General features: G+C 44.5%; 2 protein-coding genes across 7 annotated transcripts in view; both read left to right on the top strand.

Moving 5' to 3' along the window:
• Positions 1-1607: 1607 nt before the first annotated feature.
• Positions 1608-16221, top strand: agfg2 (ArfGAP with FG repeats 2). 4 transcript variants are annotated; one of them, XM_085148511.1, is made up of 14 exons: positions 1608-1988; positions 2856-2949; positions 5054-5169; positions 6009-6153; positions 6520-6640; positions 6732-6836; positions 7256-7288; positions 8366-8620; positions 10263-10335; positions 10490-10533; positions 10754-10852; positions 12741-12860; positions 14950-15020; positions 15151-16221. In XM_085148511.1, the coding sequence occupies exons 1-14, from the start codon at positions 1822-1824 to the stop codon at positions 15196-15198; spliced, it is 1491 nt and encodes a 496-aa protein (XP_085004637.1). In that variant the 5' UTR covers positions 1608-1821; the 3' UTR covers positions 15199-16221. The 4 variants fall into 4 exon arrangements, with proteins under 4 accessions (XP_085004637.1, XP_085004647.1, XP_085004621.1 ...); XM_085148521.1 differs by lacking the exon at positions 1608-1988 and adding an exon at positions 1995-2364; XM_085148495.1 differs by lacking the exon at positions 1608-1988 and having other exon boundaries at positions 2371-2949.
• A 3923-nt stretch (positions 16222-20144) lies between these two features.
• LOC146521917 (insulin receptor substrate 1-B) overlaps positions 20145-25330 on the top strand; it is a 51353-nt gene continuing 46167 nt past the window's right edge. For 2 of the 3 annotated variants that reach the window (XR_014871782.1, XM_085147667.1), the window contains exon 1: positions 20145-21602. Coding sequence is in view for 2 of the 3 variants with exons in the window: in XM_085147667.1 (XP_085003793.1) it covers positions 21254-21602 (349 nt within the window). In the remaining variant the exon portion in view is untranslated. The remainder of the gene's footprint in view (positions 21603-25330) is intronic. The other variant, XM_085147676.1, reaches the window with a different exon arrangement.

Genomic DNA, 25330 nt, shown 5'->3' with positions numbered 1-25330 from the left:
ACCAGCCTTAACGTTTCAAAGTAGGCCCTTCACCAAAATTCCCATGCCAAAAATGTATATATATATGTGTGTGTGTGTGTGTGTGTGTAAAACGTATAAAGACGGGTACAGAAAACCGCATATGTTTTACACAACTGACAACTATAAAGGATTAAATAGTAATTTTAGCATCTCAACTTTACGTATCTAAGCCCTTAAAAACATCCTGCCCCCCTTCCAGAGCGGGCAGCAGAAGCAAAGTGCAAGTCCTGCGCCAGTAAACGGGGGCGTGTGCGTAAATGGCGCAAACCGATAGCGCGGCACAGCCGGCACGTAGCGACAGACGGTCGCTTCGGAAGGAGAAATAAAACCGTTTTGTGCGAAGTAAACTTGGCGACTCGACAGGTTCTTGTTTGTCTTTGACAGGAGATCCCCTCAGCATCTCTCCAAGAGCCAAACCAGTCAGAATAAACAGTGTCACATCCGGCAGGATTTTCAAAGTAAAGCGCGAAACGACACTCTCCTGAAAAGAAAGCGTGCTGGGAGCACACTCTTTGTTGGAGGGCTTTATTCTATTGTGGTTATTTATAATAAAGTAAAAATGTATGTGTATATTATTTGATAAAACACAAATAAGATATAACCAAAAGGCAAAACTGCAGTCGCCACCAAGTTGTAGAAGTTGTAGTAATGTTTAGTTATCTATTTTTTTTTTTTTTGCCAGGCCCTTCTCATAGCTACACAAGCATTTTTCATGAGATTAGGTTAAACAAAATGAAAGCATTTAGGCTAATGTGGATAGTTCATCGCCAAGGTGTAAATACAGATGATGATATTGATGCATCACATGATTTTCTGTAATGTTCTCTAATTACAGATCTTCATACATGGGGTGGGTCAACATTTGGCACTTTTGAGCTCTGTTAAAAACTGCAAATCTAATTTAACCCATCTCCAAGTGAGACAGAATTAGTATGATATGGGATATATCATAGCCTCAATAGTAAATCTGTACCAATTTAATTCCTGTAGACTAACAGAAGCCATGATTGATATGCTGGATGTTTTATTTTCTGTTGATTCGCTGGAGAAACCATAGAAAGTAGGTCATATCCTCCTGAGATCCCGCCTATTCATTAGGTTCTCTGTAGTGGACAAAATAAGATAAACTGAAACATACTTTTTCCCCCGGTTCTCAGGAAAACATTACCATGTGTGTAAAACCATTTATAGCATATGAAAGATCTGCTCTGAGTCACTTTTTTCATATTTGACTGATTTCATAAGAAATGACCCAGCTGCTATTTTCCAAACCAATAAACAGGTGTTTCCTTCAAAAGTAAGATCAGGCTTGAAAGGAAACTTTGAATATATCACACGATCCTTATAACATTTTAATGATTTTTATTTCTCAGCGTCTTTATGGCAGACTAATACAGCTGATTCACTGTGACCCACAGAATAACTGGAAAATACCTTGACCTACAAAACAGTTGATGAGATAACCAAGTGGTTATGCTGGAACAAATTTTTTAAAGAAACAGGCAACCAAAAAGTAAAAATGTCACAGTCGCTCTCGAGAGTCCCTTGTCAATCGCTTTTATTTTGAAAGGTAACCCGAGCTGCTTCCGCTATGCTGCAGGTGGGTCGCTCACGGCTTGACGCGCCTCTAGTCTGTGCAGCCTTGCGTTTGGGGTGAAGCCGCATAAAAGCGTTTCCATAATGCGGGCGTGAGGTGCTCCTTGGAGTAAACGGAGGGGATCCGGGAGGAGGACCGCGGAGTGTTAACCGGGGAGGGGGGAAGCCTGCGTGACAGGCGGCGACCAGAATAATTAAAAAAAAATGTCGAACCGTAAGCACCGGGACAACCAAGAGATCTGCGCCCGCAAGGTCCGGGAGCTGGCCCAGTCTGGAGTAAACAAACACTGCTTCGAGTGCAACCAGCCCGGGGTGACTTACACCGACATCACCGTGGGCAGCTTCGTCTGCACGTCGTGCTCCGGAATGCTGTGAGTGCAAACCCCGCCGCCCCATCCGGGGTGGGGAGGGGTGTGTGGGGGGTTTATTTACTGCACATTTAGTATCAGTGTGAGGGGCAGCCAGATACTGATAGAGTAAAAGTACCAGGCCTTAGATTACACCGTGCACCACCCAGCCACGGACAAATGTGTATCATTTGGTTCCCCTCTCCTGACGTTAACAGGGGTTGTTGGTGCTATGCAACAGCCGAGGATGTGTGCACACATTAATTTACGCAGTGTCTACCTCTCTCTGTCTCTCTCCCTCTCTTTCTCTCGTGCGTGTCTCCCAACAGCTTGATAACCGACAGACCGCTAGCTGGTCATTTTCCAGCTCTGAGTTACGTTTCATTTCGTCATGGTGCAGGTTTGACACCACCTCTCTCTCTCTTCTCTCTCTCTCTCTCTCTCTCTCTTTCTCTAGGCTCCTTTTCAATGTGGGCGTGTGTGTGTGAGTGAGAGAGAGTGTGTGTGCGCCTGTGTGCTGTCACACTTTGTTTTGCATGTTCAGCCTAGTCCCCGGCACTCCTCTTCAGGAAGACGGTTTCGGCACTCAGTGTGCCTCATTGCGCAATCTTGCACATGTACAACAGTGTCCCACTTTATGTCCCCAGCATGAAGAAAATAGGAGCTTCTGGAAGACATGTGTCTCTCTCTGTTACGATTGTGTGCGTGTGTGTGGGTGTATGTTGTCTTCTCCACAACAAATCTGTCCTTTGATTCACGGTCACGTGTCAGATATATTTCCTTTCCCACCTGCTCCATCCCCTTTGTGCTGTCTTTAGAGGTGAGGGCTGACTGCAAATCTTCCCATTTCTCTCCTTTATTTGACTCATCCGTCTCTCCTCTGTGTCCCAGGAGAGGCCTCAACCCTCCCCACAGAGTCAAGTCCATCTCCATGACAACTTTCTCCCAACAGGAAGTAGAATTCCTCCAAAACCATGGCAATGAGGTGAGTGAAGTCCCAGCTGGGGGCCCGATGCGTCGTATTTGCTTCACTTTAGAAAAATTAGAGGAAAAAAAAAAGAAAGATGTGCAGCTGAATGTGATTTCTTCCTGTTGTTGACACTGCGGAGTCGTCCGAGGACATCAGCTACTATTTCCTTTTTTTCCTCTTCTTTGGTCCAAATTCAAGGTTAAAACTGTCTGTTTGTGGTTCTGATATGGAATGTGAAACGCCCCTTGAGACTACCAGTCCAACCAGTCTTTGTGGCAGTGCTTTTTTTTTTGGACGAGGAGGAGGGAGGAGGGGAGGGGATACTAGTGCCAACCTCGTACTGTGCCAAGAAACAAAAGGATGGGGCACTTAATGTCCCACAAAACCACGATCTATTTCCTTTCTCACTGTGTGTGTGTGTTTTTTAAAACCAGGGTTTAAACTCTGAACAGACCCCATTTTAACCAAAAGTCAAACAAAAGCACCCTATCAAAATCTCTTCCTTTATTTATTTACCTTTATTTAACTAGCAGGGTTTGGTGACATCTGAACCCTTTCACAACAGAGACCCAGCCAAATAAAACATCCAAATATTTATGTAAATGCAAAGAAAAACAATCGTGTCTCTTACCAAACGTTCTGCGTGATGGGTTTTTATAAAGTAAACAATTAATATGAGAATACTTGAAATTATGTTTCTGCAAATTGCTTCATATCCGTGGTGCGTCATAAGAAAATGCTGTTTTCTGCACGTCCGTCGGGACCCGCAGCTACGTTAAAAAGCGTCCGTTTGCAGGATTGTAACTGATAACGGTTGGAGCTGAGGCAGAGGACGGTACAGAGGTGAACTTGCCGTTTACTCAGTGTTTGTTTATGCCAAGAGTGTTGAACTTATTTGAGTTATTGGGCTACAGTTAGAGCCAAAAGTGGGCCGTACCTATACAGCCTTTTTATAATAACATATAAAAAGCACTTCCCCCTTTATCTGACCTGCACATGAGGAGTGTGTTGGAACTAAATGTTCTTTTTTTTTATAACTTTATGATTTTAAATTTGTGATTCAAGAGCTGGACAAATACCTTGTCCAGCTCTTGAAATCCTTTTCAATTTTTAAATGTTTCTACTCTCATGTAACAATTCTGGCAATAGCGCATCATTAGCAGCAGTGCATTTTATTGAAACACTGGAAGTATTAATGATATCGCTCTGTTTTCTTTGTAAAACCTGGAAAATTGACCAGTGGAGCAGATCAGCAGGCTATTTTAGGATTCATTTTATGCAGCTTAGGCCATCTCCATGCTGTTTCTGTCAGTACTGAGTGATTACTCTTATTACTTAATATTTAACAAAGCCTGACATCTTCTAGAGTTTAAATGAAGGCTTCAAATCGGTTTGTCTTGGTCCAGAAAAACCTAGAAATTCGATATAAAAAGAAATAAAACCCTTCACGTTATCAAAATGAAGTTTTGATATATTTTCCAACTTCCATATTAATATAATACCAATCAGTCCAGCTGGTTGAGCTACAATTGTGTTACTTCAACTTAGATTATTATGGTAATTATTGTTTATTTCTGTAGTTTGAAAACTTAATTACCAAGTTAATTAAACCTCATTTTGGTGCTGAAATGTGATTGGATTGCATAAGCCCCCCTCTCCTCACAGCATCCACTTTGGGAGCCACTGGTTCAGGCAGCTCTCTCTGCTGAGCATATACCAGTAAGTGGTAAAGAGTTTGAGGCTATCAGCACAAGTGCTTATCGGTTTTTATTAGCTTGTTGTTGGCCGGGGTCTGTGAGTCAAGTGTAATGTGCAGAGAGGCATAGGTGTGCATCGTCCAGCTTTTCCTTTCTCATCATCCTCTGAAGAGTGATCCGGTCAGTCATGATTCGCTGCCAGTAATATTTGCTGCACTCTTGCACCGGAGATGAGTCACTGATGAGAAAATCTGTGTGTATATCCGAGAGACTCTCTGAGATTAAATGTCAAACAAAAACCAGGGATTGCTCTCATTTTCTACTCAGGGAATCGGAAACTCACTAACCCTCTTTTTGTTTTTGATGGATCGGTCCCAAGCAGCGTGGTTTTAATGTGACTTCTTGGAAATGTGTGTCTTCAGGTGGGCAGAAGGACGTGGCTGTGCGTGTTTGACCCAAAGAATGACGGCTGCTCCGACATGAAGGACTCACAGAAGTTCAAAGAGTTCCTTCAAGATAAATATGAGAAGAAAAAATGGTGAGAGCTTGGCCTCCGCCTGCATACAACCAAATTATAATATATACTGATGGAAGCAGAGAAAAGCATCTTAATTTTTATTCAGTTCATTTATTTATTTTAAATCAATTTTTATGTAGAAAATTCGGTTTAAAAAAGCCCAGCAAATGTTCAAGTTTGCATGTTAATAGTTAAAAGCCTTTAAAATAATAAAATAAAACCTTTTACAGTAAGAATGTTTATTATTTACAATATTTTTAATTAGCACCATTATTGAGTAAATATGTTAGTCTGTTTTAAAATAGAGCAGTTTAAGATAAAAACAGCAGATGTTAGCATGCTAATATTTCAAACTAAAGTAGCAAACTTGCTAATTAGCAGAATGTAGGTGCTGTACTTCCTGTTGTTAAAGGGTAATATGAGTAAAAATAAAAATCTTTCAGTATTGTACATATGTAAAAATGGCTATAAAAAGAAAATTAATTAGAATTATTATTTTGAGCATGATAGCATGCTGACGTTAGCATTTAGCTCAGTTTTTATTGTGTTACAGAGCTGCTAGCATTTGGCTGTTCTGCTTGTGCAATAAACATATTTAAAAGGGTAACTGTAAAAAGAGTCATTTTGAGAGGTTCAAAGGGAACACAAAGTAAAATGAAAACAATAGCTAATTAGGGCTTTCCATGTTTGAATAAGAGATATTTGCTTAGAAAAATTATCTGAGGGCTAATAGCTGCTTATTTTCAAGCTTAGAGAATGCTCTCAATCTTCTTGTTTAGTAGATAAATGACCAGATGTCAAGCTTTAATTGTGTTGCTAATGAGACTGGTTAGTTACACTGCATCATTTGTGTTTTCCAGGCATTTTTCCAAAAGTAAGAACCGGAGAGATATGGAGGGTCCTTGGAGTCCAGGGGTTCAGGCTATGCCTCCTTCTCACGGTCCCTTAGCGAGCCAGGGGCTATCCCATAATATGCCTCCAAATGCCAGAGCCACAAGACCACTGGTAAGAGGCTAAAGGTGTGGTAGTTGTCTGTGAAACGGGTGGAGGTAAAGTGAGGGGAGTGAAAGTGAGAAGACGAGGGTGGTATGCGTGTGTGGTTTTAAATAAAAAGAGGAAGGGAAAGTAGAGGAGATTTTCAAAGGGTATCGAAAAAAGGATAGAAAGTGAAGAAATGACCTGAATTCGCCGCGGCACAGAGACAAAGACTGATGGTTCGGACAGTCGGAGGGCCAGGTAGCCTCGGCTTCAAAGCCTCTGCTTATGAATTATTGAGAAAGGATGAAAGAGACTCACTTCCTCTGGCTTTGTGTCTCTCTTTCTACCCTCCATCTGCTTCTCTTCTGTCTCCTTCGATCTCTCATCTTCCAGTCTCAGTCCCAGCTGCCGTCTTGGGATCGAGCCCCCGCCATCTCTCCTGCCGACATGCGGACAGACGCGTTCACGGCTCGGCCGTCGCGCTCCCAAAGCTTTAGAGACCCCCCTCTGAAAGGTGAGAGTAAGATTTATTTGTGGCATCGTCACGTGCTTATCTCTTCTTTTAAAATTGTTTTTAATGCATCTTTTGTTTCTTTCCAACGCAGATCCCACCCTGTGTGGGATAGAAAGACAGCGACCAGGCTCTTTGTCGTCAACACTGGGAGGTCAGAACCACGGTCCCTCATTCCCCGCCCTTCCACGGCCTTCAGGTGTGCCCTCCGCCCACTGGATGCTTTGTGCCACTGTTAGTAGTAAACTTATGAAGGCTTTCACAAGTTTACTACTAATGTGTCTCCTACCAGCTGTGTAGTAAAGTGCCACAGTGTTTGCTGTATTTGGGAAGCTAGTTCCTCCTCTTATGTGATCTTAGGAAAGATTCCTGGTTAAAAAATAGACATTGTGCTTTCTCTGTTCTATTCCTGATGCCTCTAGCAAGAACATTTGGCAGTGCATCGTTCACGGTGTAAAGATCATTGAATATTTTCGCTGATTCTCACTGATGTCGCTCTCCGCTTATCAGAGCCTGCGAGTGGCAGATTCATGTGACGCCAGTGGCACTCACTTGTTTCTCCTTATCTCCCCTCCTCTTTTCTCCTCTGTCTTCTTCCTCTGTTCTCCAACCACGTAGCCAGTAGCTCGTTCAAAAACCACTTCACTTTAGGTAAGATGCATTTCCGGCCGATGCTTTTGAGTGTGTGTGTGTGCGCTCGTGTGAATGCTGAAATCAATAAGCTCTTCCAATGCTGTATCATTTATAATAGATGGCCGCGCCGGTGCTTGGCGAGCATCACATGCATGTGAGTTGGAGTTTGTTTCAGAGCGGCCTGAGGGGAGAGGCGACGCAGCACTCTGTATTCATTTAGCCAGCGAGTCGTGGCTGGCCAGTGTCACATACTGCAATTGGGGTTAATGTTTTTCTTCATCACTCAGGTTTCCCACTTCAAAGCCCAGATCTGAAGCCTAGGAGTGTCAAGGACACACACACACACACACACACACACACACACACACACACACACACACTGTTCCCTCCCTCAGAGGAAAAAGAAAAAGTTTAAAGTGGGGCTATTTTTAGGCCGGAGCTGCTGCTGCTGCCCCCGTCAGCAGAGGGCCGCTGATATTTCGCACCACGTTGGCGTTGAAACACTTCAGAACTATTAATGGGCACAGCTGTAATCGCGCCATACACATTTAACACCCCCAACAAGTATGCTAGGGAGTTCAGGTATGCTCTCAAAGACGGAAAAACATGCAGATACCAGCAGATAAGCTGCATCAGGTCCATTCTGCTCTGGTGTTTGTGTCTTCATGGAGACCATGTTGGATTTTAACTCCTGATCCCATGCTCATAGCTAACTGGCTGATCCAGAGTCTGATATTTTGCTACAAACACTGATGTTAAACATAATTTCCTGTCTTTGTTAACTTCTAACAATTGCATCTAAGAAGTTTCTGGCTTGCTGCTTTCCTGTGGTGTTTTTTTTAATCCCTAAACACGATGAGTGTGTGTGCTTTATTTAGTACAGTCTAAGCTAATGCTGCTATTTCTACACCTCATAGCATGAGGATCTTTACATGGTGTGAGATAATTTGCTTCTATACGTAGTGAATGGGCTGTGTTATGTGAGAGTTACTTGTGAATTATTGTATGTTATTTGAATTTGATGCTTCAGGTTCGAACGATCACATTTTAAACATCTACCTGTTAGTACATACTAATCTGCGATCTCTCTCTCAGGTCGGACAGTGTCGGCCTCGGGGGCTACGGGCCCCTTCAGGGCCTTCCCCAAGTCTCTGAGCGTGGACTTTGGAGGCCTGAATCATCCCCAACCACAGCCTCTGCCTCAGTCTCTCTCCCAGCCTCAGCAGCAGCAACAGCAGCCTGTTGGCATAGGTCAGACGACACCGCCGGTCAGCAGCGGCAGTGCCCAGGATAGGTACGCTGCCGTGTCACAGCTGGACAGCGTCTTCTCTGAAACAACATCGGTCACAGGTACGATGTTTTTATCAGTCGAAGCTTTAATACTTGTAGTTTTACTACAGTGTAGTTCAAAGGCTTTTGCATAGTTGCATTTATTTCACAGCTTTTTGAATTTATGTAAGGTGTTCACATATAAAAGACAACGATAGCTGTTCTGTTTTTTTTTTTTTTTTATCTTAACTTTAACTTTAGCTTTGCTTTGTTTTATTGCATCCACAGGTGACCATGCAGAGACAGGAAGCTGGAGTGTTAAGTTCTAACATGAGACTAGCAAGCGTTTCACACACGGAGACAGGATGTGCAAATTAGTCTTAAGTGACACCAAGTAATAAATATTAGAATATGACTCACCGAAACTGGTGCACACACTTCCTGTAAGGGATGTGAGTGCAGTTGACTACACAGGAAGGTGTATTTGCATCATAAATGCTCCAAAGGGACCAAAACCACAAACATGTTTGAGAGTTACTGTGACTATAATTAGCTAAAGACTGGCAGACAGGTAGTTGGCTAGCCTACGCCCAGTTTTTACTCAAAGTGACCTCACCCCGTGATGACGAGTAACCTTAATTTGTTTGTGGGCAGGGTATGATAAAACAAAAATTCCCACCCTGTGTAATAGTGGGGGGGAGGGGGATTGGCTGTAGAAACTGAAAAGGTTTCTGTACCAAAGTTGGGGATTTTAATGGATTGAATCGGGTTTGGAGCCTCGAGTGGCCATTAGAGGAACTGCACCATTGGCTTCATATTTTCGACCCGGAGGTCTCTCCACTTGATTGTGGATTGAGTTTTACCAAAAAGTGCTGGTCCTCCAGGCCCCCACTCAAAAATCTTCACTGTCCTATCAAAGACAGATTTAAAAAAAATAATTAACTCAAGAAAACTAATCCAAATTTATAAACTGAAGAACTTTCTTTTTTTCCAGTCCCATTAATCCTCTCACAACCTCTCTGACTAATCAGGAGGAGGGACTAAACTCCCTGCCTGAACAGAGAATAATTAAACCTTGCCTCAGCTTGACCTGATTACTTTTTCCCCCATTGTTTCACTAGCACTCTGGCTTCAATAAAGACCCGAGCACATCTTCCAGCACTGTGTAACAGATAGTTTGATTTGAGGGCTTCGCGTGTGCAGATTGTCACGGCCAGCTCAGCTTGGTTGCATAACATCCTTACTCCAAATGCCAAGGCTTTTAGCAGCTGAATTATGCTCATTGTGTTTGCTCCAAATCGTGCACAGCGTGATTCAAAGGACCTTCTTGATAGGTTTTGAAATCAGCTGTGTTTGCGTTATAACTAAGCCGGCTGCTTTAATGCACAGGATTCGTGTGAGCGGCCTGCTAAGCTCTGCTGCTTTCCAGCGTCATCGCTGCCTCCCCTGCTTGGCAGAGTAGGGAGGTTATTGATTTTCTGCCTCGGCTCACTTTTGATTCATATCAAGCTGAACATGAAGATGATATTTTATTCAGGGCGTTTGTAATTTTTTTGTTCTGTGATGACTTTCATGCACGGGATCAGCAGTTTGGACTGTTTTAAAGGTTTTTGCTCACATATCAAGATCATAGCACTGCTCGAGCTTGTAAACCAGGGCTCATGTACTCGCCTGACGTTGTGTTTGGTTGTGTTGTGATGCCTGTGGAAATGCTTGTTTGCAGCTCCACCTGGCGGCCCACCGCAGTACAGCGCCATCTTCGGCAGCAGGCTCTCATCCAGCTCAACTCCTGCCAGGTAGAGGGAAAAAAAGCAGCCTTGTCAAATCAGCTTTTGTTAAACATGGCAAATTTTTAACGTTTCTGCTTGTGGAGCTGTTTAAAGGTCAAATTCTGATCGATCCTCTTTTTTTTTTTTTTTTTTTCCCCTCTTTTCGTCTACTTCTCCCCAGCTCCCCTGGTGTCGATACCGTCTCCAGCTCCCAAAGTTTTGCAAGTAGGTGCCGAGCACGAACTGCATCGATTGCTGCTGTTAACCTGCACTATTTACATTCAGTTCCCATCTCTTCAAAAACAGTCCAGCACTCCAGATTAGACTGTGAAAATCAGAGCAGTGTTGCCTTGAATAGGCAGGAATGTAACCCGTTAACCCCCGGGCAGAACACTGAATTATCTCCCTGTCTCTCTCCCCCCAACCCCCAACCCGTGTGTCTCAGATTTCCCCAACCCATTCAGCTCCAGCTCCAGCTCCAGCTCCGCTTCCCAGCAGCCCGTCGCCCTCTCCCCCAGTAACCCCTTCAGTAACGCCTCAGGAGGTAAGCCCCATGCTCACTCTTTCTGAAACTTCCTGCTGCAACTTTTTAAGATGTTAGAGCAGCTTGAGCTGGTTAGATAACCACCGCTGTGGTGGAGGCAAAGAAATAATCACACATTAAAAAATATATGTAAGGTTGAAACCCTTTTTACCTTCAGAGCCGCTTTAGTTCTTTGGTGACATCGCACAGCACATCCATGATGTGAATCTCTTCTTCCACCTGTTGAATGTGGAGGCCATTGGAGTGCAGTGAACTCATCGCTATGTTTAAGAAACCAATTTTTGAGCTTTGTGACATGGTGTGTTATATGAAGATGTGTACACTGTGGTCATAAAGGGATGGACATGGGCAGCAACAACAATCAGGCTGGCTGTGGTATTTAAATGATGCTCAGTTGGTACGAAAACACTAAAAGTGTGCCAAGAAAACATCCCGCACACCATTACACCACCAGCAGCCTGAGCCATTGATACAAGGCAGGTTTGATTCATGCTTTGATGTTATTTATACCAAATTCTGACTCCATCTCTGCCATCTGCAGCAGTTATCAATACTCATCAGACCAGGCAACATTTTTTCTCATCTTCTGTTATCTAATTTTAATGAGCCCACGGGAATTGTGTCTTCTGTTCTGATAGCAGTGACATGCGGTGTTGTTTTCTGCTGCTGTAGCTCATCTGCTTTCAAGTTTTAACGACTGGGTAATTTGACTTATTGTTGCCTTCCTATTAGCTCGTAGCAGTCTGAGAACGGCTGCTCACTGGATATTTCCTCTTTTTCAGACTATTCTCTGTAAACCCTACAGATGGTTGTGTGTGAAGATCGCAGTAGATCAGCAGTTTCTGAAATACTCAGACCAACCAGTCTGCTGTCAACAACCGTGCCAAATTAGGCATGCAGACATGTTCATCTTGAACTGTAGATATTCTCCTCGATCACATTTTTCCTGATATATTTATTCCCTCTCTCAGGCTGTCCTATGGATTTGTCAGGAGGCAGCGCACCTACACTTGTGTTCAAACTATTGTCTTTTAGCTTGACTCTACGTGACTTAAATGGCATGTGAATGCCTAAACTTAAAAACAGGAAATTCAAATCACAGCCTGTTATAAAACACTGATCCCTCTGCTCTGTGTATAGGTTACATATTTCAAGCATTTAGTTCCTGCTTACAGAGTCTTAATGTAACTTTTGTGCTTATTTAAAAGTTAAAAACGCTCCTGTGTTTTCCCTCTGCTCGGCCCATTAACGGGTAACATTTAGTCTCCAGATCAGCTGCATGAGCTGGGCCTTTATTTCTTTTCCTATAGGGCAGTGAAAACGACGCACAGAGCTGCTACACTGAAGTGTATGTTGTGTACACACTAAACGGTTGATTACACAAGCTCGCACACAGCTACCTGCTTTCACAGCCACTGAGGCTTCATGCTAGCAACGTTGCTTTTTACTCGGGTCACTGACTTCACCCAACAAAGGCAGATATGTAAGAGGAAAGGCTCGGCGTGGAGCTGAAATCTCAGTTAAGCTTCTCTGGTGCATTAACCACGACGTGGATAAACGAATGCTCAGCGATGCTGTGATGTTTCATGATGCAAATAAACAACCTGCCGTTTGTTTCCTTTCAGCTTTAGACCCTCACAGCTCTGGGCTTTCCATCGGCTCCACCTCAATTATTCAACAGTATCATGTATTCATGTATGCAGTTATACTCTTGACTGGTCGCAGGGCTCATTACTGCTTTATGTTTCCTGTAGGCTCTCTGTGTAAGGTACAGACACGGGGAAACAGTCTTTTACTGTCAGTCTGAGAGCAGCTGACAGATGTGTTCTGCATGGATTAATGATCTGTGTCTAATTTCGCCGCATGTGTGGGTGTTTCGCTTCTCCAGGTGACTCCAGTGCGTTTGTCACCTCGCCCACCTCCGTTTTTCCTCCGTCCGGCGCTTTCCCAGCGGCTGCTACCCAGAATGCATTTCCTCATGAGTCAGCCACCAATCAGGAAGCAAATGGTGAGATTTGTTGCCTCTTATTTGTCCTCCTGCTTGATGTTTTTTTTTGTTTGTTTGTTTGTTTTCTTGGATTATCAAGTTTTTAATTATTATTAATATTTTTATTTACATAGTCTTCTTTTAATAACTTAAAATAGACCAAAAATGAAAAGTCAAAAATGAAAATGAAAAGTCATTATTTAGTAAAAACAAAACAAAAACATGTATTTGTTGGATTTTGTTGCTCTATTAAGGATTTAATAATAATAATGGATTGGATTTATATAGCGCTTTACAATGCCACTATTCATTCACTCTCACATTCACACACTGGTGGAGGCAGCTACAGTTGTAGCCACATCTGCCCTGGGGCAGACTGACCGAAGCGAGGCTGCTATCGCGCCATCGGCCCCTCTGGCCAACACCAGTAGGCGGTAGGGTAAAGTGTCTTGCCCAAGGACACAACGACCAGGACAGAGAGCCCAGGGATCGAACCAGCGACCTTCCGGTTACAGATGCGCTTCTCAACCCCCTGAGCTACTTATCTGTTTTATATTGCTAAAAACTAATATCTTCTAATTATTTAAAAGGACATTTAACAAAATATCTTATTTTTATGCATCAGTTGTGTAAATGAAAAGATGAGACATTAAAGTTGTAGAAAATAAAATGTTTTTTCCAAATTAGGAAGACCTAACCTCATTACTACGCTGCATACTAGTCCCGCTGGGCCCCAAAAAATGTAAAAAGGTTTTTTATACTCATCAAATCACATTGCGTCATCAGAGATTGATAATTACATTTTTTAAATCACAGTTTTAATCAAAAGTCATGTCAAAGTGCCAAACAATCTCTTTCCTCTTTATAAAGTCAGTTAGATTCTAAGTAGCTGTAATAGTTGTGAGGTTGACCACAGTGCAGAGACCACACAGAGACGTCCTGTAGTTCCTCCTTCACCTGATCTATGACTTCTAATATTCGGTTTACCCTCGGTGGTCTTCCTGGTGCCACCCTGCCCATTTAAGCACTTCGTCTGCCCAGTTAACTGAGCTACAGATGCTCAGAGTCGTGCTGGGTAGGAAACGAAGAGATGCTGGGTGTACTGGGAGATGACATGGATGAGGATGAGCAGCTGGTGGGCTTAACAAGGGACGACAGATGGGAGGTAGAAGAAGATAAGGTGCTGTGGTAGTTGGTTTTTATGAGAATACAAACCATATTACTTTATTACCTCCTGAAGCGCGAGCATCAAGTTAAGGGCCACACTGAGAAAAGAGACCCAGACATTTACAGCTATTGATGTGATTTATTTTATTACATCTCCTCCTCACGTGCAACCAGTCCTCAAAAAGAAAAGAAGTTTATAATGCCTTCTGATCACAGTTGTATCACGCAGCCAACTCACAGCAGCTTGATCATGATATCTCCTGATAGCGCGAGAGATTCAAAGAACCATGTCCTGACGTAAAAGCGAACCGTGTTGTCGTTCTTCCACATGTGTCTGCGGGCCTGCGTCACAGGCCTGAACATGACGATCTCACAGTTTTGTAGATTTTGGATGGTGGTGTCTACCTTTACCGTACAGCACAAAAAAAAGAAACTTAACTGGACTTTTAGATTGAGTTTAAAAGAGACATGACTCTGTTTCCATATCTCCGCCTGTGTGTGCATTCACACATCACCATACCTGCTGAAAACATAGTAAATGCATGCACAAGCTTCTCTTTACACCAGTGCAGATCACAGCTGCAGCCACGCCAAAATGTACGAATTACAGCTTGATGTTTGACACCTGTCCTTATTATATATAGGACCTTACAATATAAAGCATTGTTGTTGTGATTTGGTGCTATATAAGGCTTCTAGTGAAAATTAGGGGGGGGGAGAGACCATACTTTGATCCATATGTTGGTCATAAAACGAGACCCAAATGGAAAACTCCCACTGCAGCGGGGACTGCTCGTCTTTCCTGAGACGCGCTGTGGCGTCCAATAGCAGCAGTCCAGGAATACCAAAATGACCCACCCAGTTTAGAGCTGCAGGTTTCTGGTTTCATGCCACACCATTTTCCTGTATCATGTATATCTGTGTGTATGTGTGTGTTTTGCAGGTTTTGCTTCCTTCCCCACGTCTGACTCTCAGTCCAAAGTCCCTCGGCCCATGTCGGTGAACCCTTTCACGGTGAGTATCCCTCCACGAAGTGCACTCTGGGGGCGCTAATTGGTAGTTCTCGCCAGTTTTCAGTGAATTGCGATGGCATACTAAGTAAGCCCGGGCTGCTGTTCTCACCCTGCCTCTCTTTTCTTTGCAGGGGAATGTTTACCCCAGTCGGGGGACGTCAAAAAATCCTTTCATCTGACCCCCCTGTTTTCCCACCCTTTCCCTCTCTCTCTGGGAACTGAAGGAGGAGCTGCTGCCATTTCAATGCCTCTGGAGTATTTTCACCCCCCCCCCACCTTCAGGGGAGGGTCGTGCATCCATGCCGCCCTCCCTCCCCTATCTGTCTTTGTTTACGTGTTTGTGGAGAGGAAAAACAGAAAAACAAACAAAAATGCGCGAATGCAGTTCACAAAATCCCTGTCTGTATGTGCAAGAGTGTCGGCCTGCTGTGTTTGTGCCACGTGACGTACGTCAAAAGGTGTTTGTGTGCCAGTAGACGCCACCTCAGGGCTCTGTGGGAGTCACGACGCCTCTACGACTTTTCTTTTTTCTGAGATGCACTCACGTATATTACACACACACATGTGTTGCTGCTGCTATTTGCTTTCATCTCCTGCTTAGAAGTGTAAAAAAAAGAGAGAGAGATATTAAAAAAAAAAAATCCCTCGGCCCATGAGTAAGTACGTCAGCGCTGTCTCCGGCTTTAAAACTTTTGAGTCTCGGAGAAGCCAGCTGAGACTCTGACCCTGCATCACGAGCATCCACAGATGGTTTTAACAGCCTTAACAGCTTCCTGATGCATGTGAATCGGTGTCCGAAGATAAGACGGGCTTGTCTCTGTGGGGTGTGAGCGCGGGTGTGTGTTTGCATTCCTCATTGTTGCTGTTTTTTCTTTCTTTTCTTTTCTTTTTTGTTTTGTTTTTGTTGTTGTCAGGTTTCCTTGCAAAGGATGAGCTACGTTTTCCACTCTCAGGCTGCATGCGCTTAGAGGGCTAAAAAGGAGCTACTGAATGTAAAAGCAACTTCAGAGTAACTTAAATGTGTATAAAGATCTTCATCGCTTCATGTACCGGACCAAAACCTTTATTCTGCTTTTTTCCCTTTGGTTGACATGAAGTTTAATTCTCTTATTTTGCCAAAAATAAAAGAAGAGATTCATGTAAGAGCGTATTTGTAACTACAAGTATTCATGTTCATAAAATCAGTTTGTTGCTTCTTAAAACAGTGTGTGGTGGTATTTTTGTGACAAGCGTGGCTCTGATACACACATGCGGCTGTGTGGAGCATTTCAAACAGCAGGGGGCGTGAGGCATCCAGTTTTCCTCTCTGACCTCATGCGCAAGGTTACTTTTGGATGCATGTTGCATAACTACATACATACTGCATAAGCGTGCAGCACAAATATAGAAGCCCTTTAGAGCCGCTAGAATGACTATAATGGGACCCTTTTGCAATATTTATTGGAATATTAAATCCAGTGTGAACCCAAATCTACATCATGCCCACTAAGTAAGCTCTGCTACATTATTTTTTTTTGGGGGGGGGGTGACTGCACGCAGAGGCAGACGAGAGTGGGGAGAAATGGCGAGTGGAAATGGTCCATCTATCGAATTATATCAGCTTAATCGGGACTCAGTAGCAGGAATATAAATCACTGTGTTCCCTAAGGTTTTATGAGGTTACTGTGACCCTTGATTGTCTTTACAGTCATGCGACCTTCTGCAGTGTTAATCAGTATGCCCCCCCTCTGTTCTGAATGCACAGTGCTGCAAACATGCGTCAGTGTGTTCACATTTCAGCAGAAAGGGGGATTTTTAAGGACGGACTCGTGGAAGCGCCAAGACTGAAATCCTAGCTTTGGAAGGGATGCTGCCTTCAGGTGCTGTGGGAGATCTTGATCGTTAGTTGAGTGCGCATGAAGGCGTTAACATTTTGTTTATAGGAACACACAAAAACTGAAAGGAGAAACGGGGAAAAAAATAACATCACCTAATCAATTTGTAAGTCATATAATAACATGAAAATGTTAAGTCAGTTCTAACAGGGGGACCAAGGGAGGGGTGTCAAACATAAGGCCCAGGGACCATAATTGGCCCGCTAGAGACTACAGTGGGGCCCACTATACATCACTGAAAAATGTGAAGGAGGACATAGCTTTTGGACTTTAACTGTACTTTCACAGTTTTTCGCACTGATAAAGATCTCCCCGTGACTATTTAAATTACACCAACGTAATAAACAATTACATGACAGAAACCTTCCTGGGGTTTTTTTTGTTTTGTTTTGTTTTTTTTAATGAAGAGTCAACAGTAGTAGTAAACTAGAAAAACTTCTGTGATTTAACAAAATCTCTCTGTTTTAAAATCGCTGGACAGAACTACTGCAACTTTTAAAATGACTTTTTCTGTCACTTTTTTTTTTTTTTTTTGAGTAAGCGTTTGCTGTTATGGAGAAAAACTGAGATGTACTAATACTAGAACTAAGACATCTTAGGGATGAAGAGTGCAGTTAAACTTCTTTCAGTGAGTTTCACTGCTCCAAGAGTTCGACATCCCTGATCTAAAGTGTCAAGAAGACATTCTTAAGAAAGGGGAACTGGGAGAAAAGGCTGAGATGTGCCAAATTACACACTAAAAAACCCTAAAAATCAGGGGCAACCAGTTTTATGGAGTAATGAACTTTGAAAGTTTTGGGTCAAATCATTGTCAGATAGTATAGAGGAGGTTAGGACAGAGCTACAACAGTGAGTGTCTACAGCCATCTGTAAACACACTGCTGTCATGGTTTGGGTCTGTGTTTCTGAAAGCAGGGTCAGATTTTGTTCGTTACACTAAAACAGTACAAACTCTGTTTTTGCTTTGTGTACTTTATTTCCATTTATTTGTGTACATTCAAATAAGTTGTTGCACTTTTCCCTCTTTTTCTTGGCAAAAATAATAATAATTTAATAGTGATTTGGAAATTGCACCTTTTTTTTTTAAACCAGCACTCAGATGGTTGGTGATTTTGGTTGAGCACGAAGTGCTGAGTGTTGTTACATCCTTTTGTTCTCAGTAAATGACCTCTGTGTATTGGTAAAGATTTTCAATTTGAATGTTTCACTGTTTAAGTGTTTCCTTCATTTTTTGAGCAGCATGAAGAAATAGCTCCAAGTCTTAATGGCCAATGAATCGTCCATTCATAAAACAGCCTTGTTAATAAGAACAGTTGGAGAGAATTATAATATTTATTGTATCAAGGAGTGCAGTGTGGCAGGCAGGCGCTCAGACTCAAGGTGTTAACTCAAAGTCACAGCTTTATTGGCTGGCAGGAAAAAACAAACTAAACTAAACTGGGAAACAACAAACTAAAACTCACAGGGCGACCCACACAGCAAGAGGGACGACGCGACACTGACTCAGAGAAACACAGGGTTTAAATACACTGGGAAGTAACGAGGGGAATGAGACACAGAAGGAGAGCACAGCTGGGAGAAATCAGAACTGACGAGACAAGGGAGGGCCGACCAGGTGGGTGGCACAGGTGACAGAGCTGGTGTGGAGGCCGGCCGTGCGGAAGGCAACGGCGGCGACTCAGGCGGTCTGGGGGCCGCCCACAACGGCGATGACGTCCGGCTAGAGGCTCAGAAACTGGCCGACGATGCCGAGGTGCTGGACCTACCTTGGACGGGGGTGTAACAACCGCTGGACCAGGCGTGGAGGACAAAGGCTCGGAGGCCGGACCAGGCGAGGCCGGACCAGGCGTGGAGGACGAAGGCTCGGAGGCCGGACCAGGCGTGGAGGACGAAGGCTCAGAGGCCGGACCAGGCGAGGCGGAAGCAGAAGCTGATGCCGATGAGGCAGGCGGCGTGGATGTTGAGGTTGCAGGCGGTGGACGCCAGGTTGCAGGCGGTGGACGCCAGAACCGTCAGCAGACATGAGGATGTGCTGGCTGGGTCCTCCCGGACCCCCAGCTGACGAGGCAAGAGGCTGGACGGGCCCCTCGGACCCTCCAGCGGAGACGGGAGTCTGAACGGGTCAGTCACTGACCCAGGACCGTGACATATTGTGTGTTACAGTTTGGTTTCCTCTGTACTTAAATGAAGCACCATTTACAAAGGACCCAGTAAGTCTGCAAGTTTGGCTGAAGCCTACTTAAGTCTTTAATTGCACAAGAATTAGCGACTGTATTATTGAAGGGAAAAACTTAATTGCCCCCAATCTTGATGAAACTGCAGCTGTTTTAAGAAGATTGTGCTGCTTAAGTCAAATGTCGACATGTTAGACCGGTCATGTTATCTGATCTGGAGCCAACGTCTTGTTTTTATCTTTGTGCTGACATGGTGTGTTCTTAAAAAACAAATGTGTTTCACAAACATGACGCAACCAAGCACAAAAACCAGGCCCCCGGGGCGGAGGAGGCCTAGATGACTTCAGTTTGTTTACACTGGGCAAAAAAACACTTAACACAAAAGTTATAATTATTTAATCAACTGGGTAAAACCAAGTAAAACATGACGTAGGTCTTGGTGGAGAAACCCTTGTTGGTAAGCACAGCAGTAAGTCATTTCTTGATTTGCACAGAGCTCAGTATTTTGGCCCACTCCTCTTTTTACAGAAACTCTAAATCCTTCTGGTTTTGTGGCTGATGCTTGGCAACTTGAACGTTGAGATTCCTCCACAGATTCTCTGTAGGACTGAGGTGTGGCGACTGGCTTGGTTACTCTATGAACTTAATGTTCTTCTTCTTTAACTGCTCCTTTGTTCTCTTTTCTCATCCAACATTTTACAGCACACGGCTCTGTCCATTTGACCCTCAGTGTGGTGAAGTCGTCCTCTACCCTTAGCAGAAAAACAGCCCAAACCATAATGTTTCCACCTCCGTGCCTGAATGTTCTTTGGTTCACACTCAGCATTTTTCTTCCTCCAAACATCTCAGGTTGAGTTGATACCAAAGAGCTGACCACAGCACCTTCTGTCAGGCCTTCTCTGAATCATTTATATGTTCGTTGGCAAATTGAAGATGGGGCTGTACACATGCCTTCTTGACCATGCATTTCAAGATAAGTGTCAACCATAGAATTAATTTGTGTTATACATGTTAATAATTAGTGCTATCTATTCTATTATTATCTATTAGAACTATTTGGTTATATTTGATAACTTTGTAATATATTTTATTATTTAATTTAGGTTAGTTAGTTAGTTATTCTTACTGCTTGGAGCAACTGTTACCTGATGGTCTTGCAGGTCTACAGTCTTTCCCCTAATGTCCTTTGACAGCTCTTTGGTCTGTCCCGAGAGAGTCCCACAGTGGTGGAGAGGTTGAGTCTCTGGACAGTTGCACTTTATACACTTAACGGAGCGAGATCAGTAGTATCTGTAATCTTTGTGCCACATGGGCACACAGCCAATCTAGCCAAGATACTGGCTGAATTACAGGGAATCAAATACTTATTTCACTCAGTGACAGGAAAATCAGTTTATAACTCACTGTTTTTATTTATTTTTATTCAGCAGCTGTCTCCAGTCTTTATTAACGAAACGGGCTGTCCTTAAATCGGGCTCTAGCTCACTTAAGGGGCTTGGTGGTGGTGTGTGAGAGGGGGAAGAGGTGGAGCTCTGCTATCAGAGCTGTGATGAAGTCCTTGAACGCATCGCGATCAAAAGTACCAGCAGAGCGCTGAGTGACAGTCCTGCTCCACGGTAGCTGCTCCGCGCCAGAGAAACCACAGCAGAGCCGAGCGAGGCAGGGGTGGGGGGACACGCACAGAGACCGCGTGCAGCAGGATGGGCTCCGCGCACTGCGATGTGCAGTAATTGGGATTAAACCTACCGGACGGCGCTTGGAAACACTCACAGCAGCAGCAGTAGTAATAGTAGTAGTAGTAGTAGTAGTGGAGAGCAGGGGGAGCTCCGCCGCATGTGCTCCTCTGTGTGCGCCTGAAAGAACTTGTTTTGCTCCGTGCGCTGGGCAAAAATCGACCCCCTCCTCCTCCAGAGAAAGAAGCGACCCGGCGGTCATAAACAAACACGGGTTCAGATTTAAGCTCCGGGACTCGCAGTTGCAGCAACCCCAAACCGACCTCTGACTCTTCTCTCACATGCCAGCGCCGGTGTGGGGGAGAGAGGCAGAGGAGAGGAGCCGGGGGATGTTTGGATCAGCTCGCTGAACTCGCACAAACACCGACGAGGAAAACGAGAAGAAGTCGCGCTGGTTTTTCACGTGGGGGTTTAAAGTAAAGAGAGAGAGGAGGAGAGAGATCGGAGGGTGTCATGGAGAGCCAAGCGGGCGAGCAGCACAGCCACGAGGACGTGCGGAAGAGCGGCTACCTCCGCAAGCACAAGTCCATGCACCGGCGGTACTTCGTGCTCCGCGCCGCCTCGGAGCGCGGTCCGGCCCGCCTGGAGTACTACGAGAGCGAGAAGAAATTCCGGGGCAAGGCCCCCGTCCCGAAGAAAGTGGTAGCGCTGGAGACCTGCTTCAACATTAACAAGCGGGCCGACTCCAAGAACAAGCATATGATCGTGCTGTACACCCGGGCAGAGAGCTTCGCCGTGGCCGCGGAGAACGAGGCGGACCAAGACGAGTGGTACCAGGCCATGGTGGAGCTGCAGTGCAGGAGTAAGAGAAGCACATTTGCACACAAACACGCACACATGCACGCTTTCCTGCATGCACATGCACACACACACACACACACACACACACACACACACACACACACACACACACACACACACACACACACACTGGTGTGTTTGGGGCTTTGCACGAGAGGAGAAACGTGGCAATGCGTGCAGAGTAGCGCGGAAGGAGCGCACTGTGGACCGGGACGTGTTTTATTACGCAGTTTAAGGATTCTTCCCAAGCCCTCACAGACTGCAGTGTCAACACGACACAGTTGTCCTTTCATTGCTCGTTTCAGGCCGGTTGAGGTTCATGTGTGCACCTTTTAAAGCCTCTGACCGTGGTTTGCGTAAACGTGCGCCTCTGAGCCGCGCGGTGGGGTTTGTATCCTCCAGCACTTCTTACAACGCTGGTGTCAGGCTAGGAGTTTGTTCCTTGTTGTCCAGCACACTTCTTTCGGTAGGGGGAGAGTGTCAATGAGTAGGCCTCAGCTGAGTACGAGCTTGGCCTCCCTGTCCCGAGTTTACTGCTCAAACACACCCTGCCCTCTTGTTTACTCTGCTTTGCTTTCTGCTGACACTGCTCTGTATTACATCAGGCATTGATCTCAGAGCAGGAGGAACACGTCCCCAAAAATCTGTCGGAAAGAGAAGTACATTAGTATCCAACTGCTAAGTCATTAAACTTTGAAATCCATCTTCTGATTTGATGGGTAAGGAGTGAGCAGCCCTGATGCGTCCCATCCAGCTGATCAAGCAGTAGGTTTGTCCCAAATGGCCTCAAGTAGGCCTACCCCGGGGGTGAAAAAAACAGTAATCCCTGTGGGTTTTTCTCAAGTCTTGTCTATCAGCTGCTGTGTAAACACAGCTGTTACAGCTACAGCTGTGAGCACAGCAACTCCAGATCACCTGTTCAGCCTTCCTGGCTCTGAGAGAGCAGATAGGCAACCAGGGACACATGATGCAATCGTGGATGATAACAGTTCAAGGTGCTTCTCCTTGCACAGGACCTGCTGCTGGGTTACATAAATCAGCTGATTGATGTAGGGGCTGGGGGAGAGCACAGAAATAAACGAGGACAAACTTTATTTTTGTGATAGTCCACTTTTTATTTGGAGCCAGAGGAGTTTTATAATGTCACATGTCTGCAGGTGTAAGCCGCTCCTCATGATGGGGAAAGTGACTGGACGTGCACTCCTCCTGTCTAGCCTCTAACATTTAATCCAATCTACAGGTGCTCGCGTGGTCACATGTACAGAAAATCCCATTTCATGGCCTGCGCGCCATCTTCCAAGAAATCCAAAGTGTCCCGACGAGCCTCTGGCTCGAGCATCATCACGAACAGCCTTTGAAATGACTGATCCCTCGGTGGCTGCTTGTCTCCTTCCTTTGTTTTCCCAGAGTGCTGGGTTTCTTGTGTAAATTTCCCTCGCTGACAATGGGGTAAAAAAAAAAAGTCTGCGGCTGGCTGCAGTGTAAACTCCAACGCTCTTGTGGTATGTGCTGCAGCCTATACACAGTTTCTACTCTTCTAGAAAAAAAATGAGGCCCCACACACACACACACACACACACACACACACACGTGCACATATGCATGCATGATCCAGGCGTTTACTAAGATGTTGCTGCACGCAACTCTGTAAGGATTCTCGGCCTGCTTTGGTATGTGCACCCCATGCACAGTTTCAAGTCTCGCTCGCACCTCCCTGCTCTACAGCCTCGCCTACCCACAGTGACAACCCACCCCCCACCCCTCCAGGCTGGGAGAACAATCCCAGCCTAGAGAAAAGTTGAAGCTGAAGCTGAGCCAAGAGATGCTGCACTGTCTGCCTCACTAGCTTCCACAGAACCATGCCCTCAATGTGATACCTGTGTAGTTCCACATATCCCCGGCTGCAAAGGCTGGAGATTGCAGCGTGCGTGCAGTGAAAGCACGATTAAAACCGCGGATGTCCTTGCTGTTGTACAGTTTCTGCTTCCTCTCTAGGCCTGGGAAAACTACCTAAAGCCGACCAGGAACAGTTCAATATTGCGCACAGGCTGGTGGTAATTAAACACAAGCCAGCTGCCACGCTGGGCAGGATCCCACTTATTTATTCAGCTGATTCCAGTAAGACCCTTTCAGGCAGCGCGTACAGTATTAGGCTTCAGGGCAGCTATTTGCTCAACTATTAGGAGGCAGTCGAGTGTGTAAAGGTTTAACCTTGATGAAACGGAGCGGAGGCGCGACCCTCAGTCGCCGTGCGCCGGGCAGAACGCGGCCCTTGGGAGCTGTAGTCGGCCTCGGTAAACACTATGATGAAGTCCAAGATTCGTAGCGATCAGCACCGAACAAGAGAGACGCACCATCTACAAACACACACACACACGTTTAAATGTGCCAACATAAACAGAGATTAAAGCAGACTGACTGACAGTCTCTGATTTAGTCCTGATTCTGAAACGCAGAAGATCAGTCGGAAACATTCGGAGCAGGGAGGATCTGTTCCTGCCTGCAGCATCCGCAGAGAAGCAGTTTGCTTATTTATGTTTCATATGAGACTAAATGTGTTTGATGGGCCCTTTGACCATTTGATAGACTTCACTTTATGTCTGTGGAGGACAGAAACTGCCAATGTATCGGATCAAAAAGTTTATTTAAAAAAATAAATAAATAAACATATGATGTAAATGAATTAAAAAGAAATGTAAATTTTAATTCAATTGTAAAGGTAAACTAATTATATAAATAGCAGCATAAATAAACCCTGAAAATGAATAACAAATAAAATAATTGGATGATTATTACAAAGATAAATTAATATAAGGAGAAAAAAGTGTCACACTGTATTAACTAATGATTAATATTCATTTTGACTATTAGTTGAGTATTTAACAGCAAAATATGTCAAATCATTTTTTTAATGACTCAATAAATGAGTCATTTAAATAATTTACTTAATCACTTTTGATCTTTTTGGTCTGGTTCTGGTTGTCTTTTATTCTGTGTTTTCTCTTATTAGCCATTTATTTTTGAACGTAGTCCAAGAATACAGCAGGTGTTTCCTACTTTCTGTAAGTCACGCTGTAGGTTTGAGGAGAACTTGTGTTTTTGAGTGAACCGTCCTTTGTGACGTCCCTCTGAGTCGGAATTAGAAGTCAAATCTCCCCGTCAGGCTGTTTTTATCTCGGAGTGTCGTTCAGCTGCTCCGGCCTCAGAGATCTGGATCTCGCCGCTGGTTCGCTGAGCCGACCGATTAACTGTTAAGCCGTGCTTAAACACTGCTCATCTCCCCAATTAGGTGGTAATTATTGTCTCGAGGGTTGGCCGACGTTTGCACAGTAGAGGCTGTGTGCTAATTGAACTTTTTTCCAAGTGCCACCATGTCCGTCTCTTTCTTTTGCTCGTGCTGAGCTGCCACAGAGTATTTCTCCTGCGTAACGACTAGATGCACAGTAACCCTTTGTAATTTCTTTAACTCGGTGAGCTGCAGCCTGACCGGATCTGGTTTGTAGCGATGCTGCAGCTTGTAAAACGTCATGGATGTGAGTCAGAGTCGGCCTTGAGCAATCTGCTGTGTCCGTTGTGTCCGCTGGCCAGCTTGGAGCTGAGCTCTCTTTGACTGACAGCAAAGCGAGGCCAGCAGCAACAGCACCATCAATCAATAAGTGCCGATGTGTGGAGCGTGCGTGGCTTTAAATGCATAGGAACCTTTTATAGCAGGCCTCACTGATTAATGTT

Source organism: Neolamprologus multifasciatus, chromosome 3 (genome assembly GCF_963576455.1).
Source record: "Neolamprologus multifasciatus chromosome 3, fNeoMul1.2, whole genome shotgun sequence".
NCBI lineage: Eukaryota > Metazoa > Chordata > Actinopteri > Cichliformes > Cichlidae > Neolamprologus > Neolamprologus multifasciatus.
The sequence above is the reverse complement of the archived record's forward strand: the minus strand, read 5'-3'. Positions and strand labels throughout refer to the sequence as shown.

What these genes read in the sequence shown, in the direction of transcription:
- agfg2 (XM_085148495.1), top strand. Translation starts at nt 2,641, where the DNA reads ATGTGTCTCTCTCTGTTACGATTGTGTGCGTGTGTGTGGGTGTATGTT. An exon ending in TAGAGACCCCCCTCTGAAAG is followed by an intron (nt 6,641 to 6,731) that starts GTGAGAGTAAGA and finishes TTTCCAACGCAG; the next exon opens with ATCCCACCCTGTGTGGGATA. An exon ending in TGAAACAACATCGGTCACAG is followed by an intron (nt 8,621 to 10,262) that starts GTACGATGTTTT and finishes GCTTGTTTGCAG; the next exon opens with CTCCACCTGGCGGCCCACCG.